The sequence below is a fragment of the Fundulus heteroclitus genome, chromosome 3 (assembly GCF_011125445.2).
Source record: "Fundulus heteroclitus isolate FHET01 chromosome 3, MU-UCD_Fhet_4.1, whole genome shotgun sequence".
NCBI classification, from domain to species: Eukaryota; Metazoa; Chordata; class Actinopteri; order Cyprinodontiformes; family Fundulidae; genus Fundulus; species Fundulus heteroclitus.
Genome location: NC_046363.1, coordinates 28276499 through 28284822, shown reverse-complemented (window position 1 = coordinate 28284822; position 8324 = coordinate 28276499). Strand labels below are relative to the sequence as shown.

Sequence of the window (8324 nt, the reverse complement as noted above, 5' to 3'; positions counted from 1 at the left end):
GAACCTGATACAACATGAGTAGCATCTTGACCAGACTCGGGTGGAAAAGGATCTGTTCTTTTGTTGCCAATGGGTCCAAAATGCCTATTTTAAGATGAAAGTAAAGTTTGCAGTTCACTTGGAAAGGTCTCAGAGTTTGGAGTAATACTGGAGAGAAACAGAATTGAAGTTGATTTGAGATACAGTACAAAGTTTCCACAGTCAGTGTTAATTTGAGGAGCCATGTCATCTGCTAGTATTGTTTTACTGTGCTTTTACAGCTCAGCTCAGCCCTTCATGATAAATAATGTTTGAATATTTGGCCGAAACCTGAACATGTCACTTTTCAGAACAGTCATTAAGGTGTGTACTGTAAGCTACTCACCAGAAGGCATTATGATGTATACACTTTTAATAGAACAGGAAAACAACTAGATCCATGACTAATCATTTTTGGTAAAACACACATTACTTTCAAATCTGAAGTCTTAACACTCACTTAACAAAAAAAATCTAGAAAGTCTGGTTCAGTCAAAGTAAAAGTGTAAAATATGTAGAGTCCTTCAAACTACACTTTACTAAAACAATGATCAGACCTGGATGCATTTTTATTTACTTCAAACACAAGTGAAACCATTTTTCATCAGAGAATATGGGAGACAATTCACAGAACAAAGGAAAATAAGTGAATGCAAGTAAACGTTATTGTGACAGATACAAAATAAAGCAGGGAAATGTCATTGTTTCCACCTACTTTTACTAACTTATGTGGTGAAACTCAGAAACACCCTACTTTAGTCTTCAACATTGTTTATATTTAAATGTATGTAAAAATCTTATAAACCTTATGAATGATATCCTCAAAAATAACATTTTACAACTATATTATAGTAATAAAGAGTAAAGAAAGGTGCTTTCACTGCCAGTCCATACGTTTTACAATAGAAGCAAAAACTGCAGCAAGAAGGTTTTGGTCAAACGCAAGTGAACAGAAAAATAAAAGTAGGTAACTGTACAACTGCTTCTGGTGTTTAGGTTAACAATTACAGTTTCAGCAGTCAGGAAAGAGTCCAAACACTGAGTATTGGACATTGGTGCAGCTAATTTTCATTCATAATATCAAAATACAATAATAGACAGTATACCCACATTTCAGTTAATGGAGGATATCATATACAGTGCCATTTATTGGCACCACTGATAGAGATTGGTAAAAACTCTGTAAACGGATTAATCTTTTATCACATTAGCAATTTCACATTGAAATATTAAGATTCATATGAACTTCAATCCACCCTGCGACAGACTGGCAACCTGTCCAGGGTGTACCCCGCCTCTCGCCCAGTGAACGCTGGAGATAGGCACCAGCAACTCCCGTGACCCCATGAGGGATTAAGCGGGTCAGAAAATGGATGGATGGATGGATGAACTTCAATCCGAGAACATTTATTCAGTAGAGAAATTCTTATAACTTTTTAACAAAATTAACCAGTGACACAATTATCAGTAGGCCTGCAGTGAATACTCTGCCAACAGAAAAGCGCTTGTCTCTAAAGTTTCACAAAATCGGGGCATTGTCAGATCCTTTTTACACAATTTCAGATCATCCAGACTCCCGCGGCCTTTCTTTTACGTTTTCAGCTCACTCCAGTTTTGCTAAAGGCATTAGGCCTAGAAGCTGAGATGGCCAAGGTGACTTTTGTCTGGTAAACCACTTCTGTGTTTATTTGGCCAAATCTTGTCTCATCAGCATCATTGGATTTTTTTTAAACTGGCCATATGAGTGGTTCCCAATTCAAGCATTTGCAAATGGCCACATTAGAAAGAGAGCTGCATGGGCGCAAGATAAAAAAAATAAAGAAAATAATCCTTTAGTTGTGGCCTAAACAAGTTTTTTTTATTGCTTTCAGGGGTATGCAGTCAGCTGAGTAGACATCTCTCGGCTTTCCTGCTGGGAGAGCCGCCACTGATCAATTTCCTGCTGTAAGAGACGAGGAAAACCCATTCTTAGCCACCAGATGTTTTATTTTAAATTACATGGCATTTCAAAGAGTTTGTGATATCATGCACCCAAACGAAGTGCATGGTAGGACTGTGTAACAGCAGGCCCACAGCATCACAGTTCCTCCACCATACTTAATAGTGGGCATTTCATTTTACTCTAATCTGAATAAAGCACACAGTTCCAGTTAAGGTCCCAGCAGAGATCTGCAATACCCACGTTTACATTTGTGATGGTATGATAGGAAAGGCTTGTTCTCTGGAATATTTCAACACACACACACACACACAAAAAAAAAAAAAAAGTCTGGCATGTAGCCAGCGTCTAATGGTTTTTATACAGACTAACGACACCTTATTATTGTCATCTAAGACTCATCTTTGGGAATTCTTCCACCCTCCTCATCATTCACCTGAATTCTACGCATGCAACATAAATTACAGGAGTCCTACATATACATATAATAGCATTATAGAAAATAACATTACTAAAGGGTGCCTCTGATCAGCTTTAAAAAGTAAATGTTTAATTTATTTAACAGAAACTTACAGTTTAACCCCTTATTGAGTCACTGGTGATTTAGTTAAAAATTTATAAACTGAATAAATGTGCTTGGATAAAATGTTGGATTCTACCAGGATTATAGTTCTGTAATAAAGTATAAATTCATTTTTAGCTTTTTTTTTTCTTTTCCTTTTTTACACATCTGTATCAGGGGTGCGAAAGATTATGGTCGGTGCTCTATAAACAGTTTTGAATTATCCTTCACCATTAAGTTGGAGAACAATTTAATTTAAATAAATGATATACACCTTTTTGACCTTTTAGATGTAAAATCTGTCACTGTCGGCTTACAGTGATAACTATTGAACAAAATATATGACATACGTAAAAACCTTTCTTTGTACTTTAAGGGGGGGGGGGGGAACTAAAACATAAAATAGACTAATAGATTTGCATAAGATTTGTTTTTTGTTTTTTTTTGCACTGCTCTCTACATGTGCAGCAAGGCTGTACTCTCCTACTGTACTCAGAGCGGAAAATGTACATTCACGATTCGGTCAAACTCGCCGTTTACACAAGCATAGACACTTATCTTGTGCAGCCTGCAGTAAAGCACTAACTAAACGGAGAAACAGCTCGGTGCTGCTTGCGCAATCAGACAACATCCGTCATCAGTTAAGCAGAAACACTGGTTACCACTCAATTTGTGTCACATGGAAATTACTGTCTTCCCTTTTACGTAAGACTTCCACAGACTGCTCACTTTAAAAAAAAAAAAAAAAAATATGTCTAATGTGTGAACCACTCTTTTGTGTGATGTACAATTGAAGCTGAAATGTTTTGTGTAGGAAAGGAGACACGACCATCTGCCTTTTAGGTACCAGGTCCTTCTTGGAGGCACAAGTCTAGAATACAAGCAAGGTTTCAACAGGGGACTGACTTAATCCAGGTAAAGAAAACAAACTTGTGTGCACCAGCAACTTTATCTAAGCTTGCAAAGTGTAACCCGCCGCACACAGGGAATCTGTATGTCACGTTCCTGACATACTAAGGTCACATAGGTAGTAAGTGGTCGTCCCTCTCTTCTGGCTCTTCCTCTAAAGCATCGGTGGTCACTCCTCTGTAAGCTGGAGCTTCGTCTCGGTTTCTCGAGCGGCACACGAAGTCGCAGCCGTCCTGTAGAGAGGGAGTCAAGTTCACCGTGAATCTTAAAAAGATAAATGAATGTTTGCTTACACCCAGCCTTACTAAAGTGCTCATACCCCTTGAGCCCTTTTCACGTTGTTCTCGTTACAACCACAAACCTCTGTGTGTTTTATTGGGGCTTTATGTGATGGATGAAAAAGAAGGACCACGTCCTTGTGAAGGGGAAAGAAAAAGATAGGACTTTGAACCTTTTTTTATTTATTTATTTTTTCTGAGAAAAATCTGAGAGTGTTGCATGTATAAACATTCAGCCCTCACGAGTAAATCCTTTGTAGAACCAGAATTTGGATTGAAGCCACTGATTTTTATGTGGAATGACTCAAACAGCTTGGCACAAATATAAAGTGAGTTTTGTCTTCCACCCCATTTTGTTTTCAAAGGAACTCAAGCTCAGTCAGGCTAGATGCATTGGATATTCCTTTCTTGCCACATAAATACAACTGGATTTAAATCTGGACTTTGGGTCATTCTGATAAATAGATATACTATGACTTAAACCACTTTATTACAGCTCTGACTGTATATTTGTATTAAGTTGTATCATAATAATGCGAATAGAGTCATATATTTTTGCTTTTTGGTCAAAATTGTTGACAAAAATGTCTTTTTTCTTGCCGTCTGTCTTTAAAAAAAAATGCTATTAAAAACACACGTGACTTATTGGCTGTAGTGACTAAATGAGGATGTTCGAAGGGGGAAGAGCACTTTTGAGATGCACTGTAATGTATTTGTGACTTGGATAAGTCTTACCGCTGTAAGGTTCCCAACTTCCACCCAGAAAGCATAATTAGGGAACTGCTCCATCCCTTTGGCTCCGACAATCAGCCGCTGGTAGAGGAAACCTCCAATGAGGTAAACCGCCACAAGGCAGAAAATGCTGAAAGAGGGAAAAACCTTCCGATCACCATTTGTTTCTACAGCCCGAGAGGTTTTTGTGCCACTTTCAAATGTTTTCACATACATGATGAGTATTATGGAGCCAGCACTGAGCCGGGATTCAACAGGAGGACACACGGCACTGGAGTCCAGCTCGAAGAGGTAAAAGCAATCAGTGTCCCTTTCATTTTCTTCAAGGATCACTTCCAACGCACCCTAGGGACAGGATAAAGACATAAGCTACGGTTCTCTCGCTCTCTCATTTCTCACAAGTGGGAAACATTCAAAGTTGACTGGAGACAAAAATGACACTTCACTTCTGGGATGTTTAAAAATGGGGTTGAATTTTAACTGACGTCCATAGAGCATGCTAGTGCACGCTCCCAAAATTCCTCTGTTACAATTCTGAGTCACTATATTATACAAGTCTGCATCTTGATAAAAAAAACACACACACACACACACACACACACACACACACACACACACACACACACACACACACACACACACACACACACACACACACACACACACACACACACACACACATCCAATCAGCGTTTCTTTTACCACATCTGTGTTTTTGCTGCAGGAGATCATAATAATGGCCTTTCTGGCTTCCTTTTGGCAGTGGCTATCATATTTGTCGCCTTGTTCGTAGATCAGCATCACCCAGTCACCTTGAAGGTCAGAAGAAAATGTCAAAGCAGACGAGGATGAACAAATGTCTCTAAATCTCCAGACATATCACATTTACGGTTGGTCTCTTAAGACAACACCGTTCTGCAACTCAATCTCGATATTTTAAATTTAAAATAAAAAAAAACAGCCCGACTAAAATCACGTCGAATAAAGAAGAAATTCTCATTTGTCGCAGAGTCTTACTGCCTCCGATGGCCTTGGTCGCTTTATATGAGCCAATATTTGTCACAATCGGTTTTTCCGGCGTTTTCATGTTCTTCTGAATGACCCCGGCTCCGGGAACACCCCCTGCGTCTCCGCACAGCTGGAACACGTACGTGTAGCTATCCTTCTCGTTTTTGCTCTCCACCGTCAGGCTGACAAGATAGGAATGCGATCAGGTCAGCTATTTTCATGAGATTAAACACTAAAAGCAGCAAAGCCACATGCAATGCTATGGGGCCCTGATTATACGCCGTTTGAATACTGACGCGTTATTTCAAAGAGACTGAGCACGGTGGTACCAAACGCTTACTTCTTGAAGGCCAGTGGCTCAAGTCGATCAAGGACCTTCCTTTCAGACGCCGTTTCGTGGGCCAGTACGCAGGCCTTGGTGCCGTCCCCAGCGAACACACCGCTTCTACAAAGCACCAGCTGAGCCAAAAGGGCCCACAACAAGACGTAACCTCGTCTGGCAATTCTGAAAAGCTAGAAGAGACGAAGAAAGTGACAATAAAGTGACTGATATATTTAGCATTCATTTATAAAACATGCACGGACTGGTTAACGTATCAAGGTATATCAAGGGTTTACAGAAGGTTTAAAGTGAAAAACGTTCCATCATACTGGACCTACAGTTTATAGTTCTTGTAATAAGGAGCCAAAATGCTGAGGTTTTTTTTTCTGGCTCTTTGAAGCATGGAGTGACTCAGCGTTGCGTCTCCTGTATCTGTTACAGTGCGCTGCTGAAGAGCTGGCTAAAAGGGACCACCTAAACTTTCTCTTTGCTTACAAAGAGGTGTCAAACTCCATTTCCCGAAGTCTTGCAGCTTTTACATACGTCCCTGGTCCAGCACATTAAATTTAAATGGCTAAATTACATCCGCAGAATGCACTCAAGTACTACAGAATCCTGCGAATGAACTAAACAATGTGCGATTCAGGTGTTTTGAAGCAGAGTTGCATCTAAAAGTTGCAGGACTCCAGCCTTTGAAGAACCAAGTGTGACAGAGCGAGGAGTTTGTCCTGTAACCGGTGGGTTGCCTGTTCCAAGCCCCGCCCTGTCCATCTCAGTGCTTGGGCAAGACATTTCACCTGCTGTCAATGGTCAGAGGGCCATGTGGCACCAATTATATGGCAGCCCCACTTCTGTCAGGGCAGCTGTGGCTACAATGTAGCAAACCACTGCCAGCATGTGAATAGCTAACTGTAGTGTAAAGCGCTTTGGGCTCCACAAACTTGAGAAAGTGCTATACAAGTACAGGCTATTTACTATATGGGAGTCCCTGTTGCTTATGCTCTAAATCTTTTTTCCTTCCACTCAACTTTCCATCAATAGGCTTAGATGTAGCACTCATTTCGCTTTTTCAGCTTCGACTTGTTGAATAGTTCCCTCCTTGTTGAGCCGATCGACCACTGTCTGATATACAAGTCATCTTAGAAGTCTGGCCTATTGTTGTGCAACCTTTTGGTGGTATTAATCCAATTTATTTAATCTGTTTTATGCATTCTAAATCGTAAAGAAAACAGATTGTTTTTTATTAGTCTAAAACTCTGATAATCAAAAATAAACGCTTGAAATAGTTCACTGTGTAATTAGATGCAGGGGTTACGGTTTTTGAAGTGAATGTCTGAACTACTTTGACTTTTATAACGCCATTTATTGAGATGCACCTCTGTCTGGACAAATCCGGCCTAAAACAATTACAAACATGTGTATTTTTGTGCTGATTCTCTAAGACCGAGGCCTAAAAATAGTACAATCCTGCACAAAACACTATTAGAGCAAACTATAAATTTGCAAAAACTAACCTAAATATGTACAGCACTGATTAAAACTCGTACAAAACCAACGCAATCGTGTAACCTAATCATCTGCATGTCAGTTTTAAAGCCACAGCTTAAACAAAACTTCTGCCCATGCTGTCAACCTACCTTCATGGCTTCTTTTGCTGTAAACCAGTGGGGGGGACCCGTCTGTTTCCTGTTTAATACGAGCTGGCTGTTTAAATTGTAGCCAGAATAAGTTGCAATGAGCTTCCTCACGCTAACGTCGCTTCCTGGTTCACTTAATTAGCACCAACCCGAATTTGTATCGTGCAAACCATATCAATTAAACCTTGCTGGATTTCGGAAAGCTAAGCTTACGCTATTATTATTATTTTTGTTGTCCAGGACAGTTAACAGGTTTTCTTGGAGGACGCCTGAAGTGTGTGCTTTTTTTTTTTAAGATGCTAACACAGGCTACAGGCAGCAGCGTAAGGCGGAAGTGAAACTAAACACGCTCATGTGACCGAGCGGTCTCAACCAATGAGCGTTGGCTGAGTCCTCCGCCACCCGCATCAGCTGACAGGGGAGCGAAACACGTGAGCGTCAGTGGGAAAACCTCCAGAGAAAAACGTGCTTGCTTAATTTAAAACTAATTAAATTAATGTATTTATTTATTCAGTCCACGAAGCCAGGTATCCACTCGAGTCCCACTGCAACACGTGTTTCCGCGTGTGATTCTGAGCCTACCGAAGAACTACATTTATAATCATTAGGAAAATGGCGTTAAACAAATCTCCAGGAACTGAGGGCCTCACTGCAAATAACAGTTCTTAAAAGAATCGGCGATTGTGCATTCAAAAACACCCCATTTACCAGATGTTTCTATATTTAAGATAGCATTGAAATAATTTAAACCGATTCATGGTTTAATAGCAGTTATTCTCAACCATTTCAGGCCCTTTTACATCTGCATATTTATGTCATTATTTTTCCCAAATGGCCAAATTAACAAATTACCTGATTTTTTTTCTGAATATCGTATATATTGGGCAATAAACTTCAGTTATAAGTTTTATCAGCTGTT

General features: G+C 39.8%; 1 protein-coding gene across 2 annotated transcripts; it reads right to left on the bottom strand.

Moving 5' to 3' along the window:
* Positions 1-569: 569 nt before the first annotated feature.
* m6pr (mannose-6-phosphate receptor (cation dependent)) lies at positions 570-7756 on the bottom strand. Of its 2 annotated transcripts, XM_012875134.3 has the most exons (7): positions 7406-7751; positions 5787-5959; positions 5456-5628; positions 5141-5250; positions 4653-4783; positions 4442-4568; positions 570-3661 (listed from the first exon to the last, which is right to left on the bottom strand). In XM_012875134.3, the coding sequence occupies exons 1-7, from the start codon at positions 7409-7411 to the stop codon at positions 3539-3541; spliced, it is 843 nt and encodes a 280-aa protein (XP_012730588.2). In that variant the 5' UTR covers positions 7412-7751; the 3' UTR covers positions 570-3538. The 2 variants fall into 2 exon arrangements, with proteins under 2 accessions (XP_012730588.2, XP_035991009.1); XM_036135116.1 differs by lacking the exons at positions 570-3661; positions 4442-4568; positions 4653-4783 and adding an exon at positions 4790-5014 and having other exon boundaries at positions 5096-5250; positions 7406-7756.
* Between the last annotated feature and the right edge of the window lie 568 nt (positions 7757-8324).

Coding starts and splice junctions, on each gene's coding strand:
- m6pr (XM_012875134.3), bottom strand. Junction 5,629..5,786: donor GAGCCACTGGCCTTCAAGAA/GTAAGCGTTTGG, acceptor CTATCTTGTCAG/CCTGACGGTGGAGAGCAAAA. Junction 3,662..4,441: donor AAGTTGGGAACCTTACAGCG/GTAAGACTTATC, acceptor CCCTCTCTACAG/GACGGCTGCGACTTCGTGTG.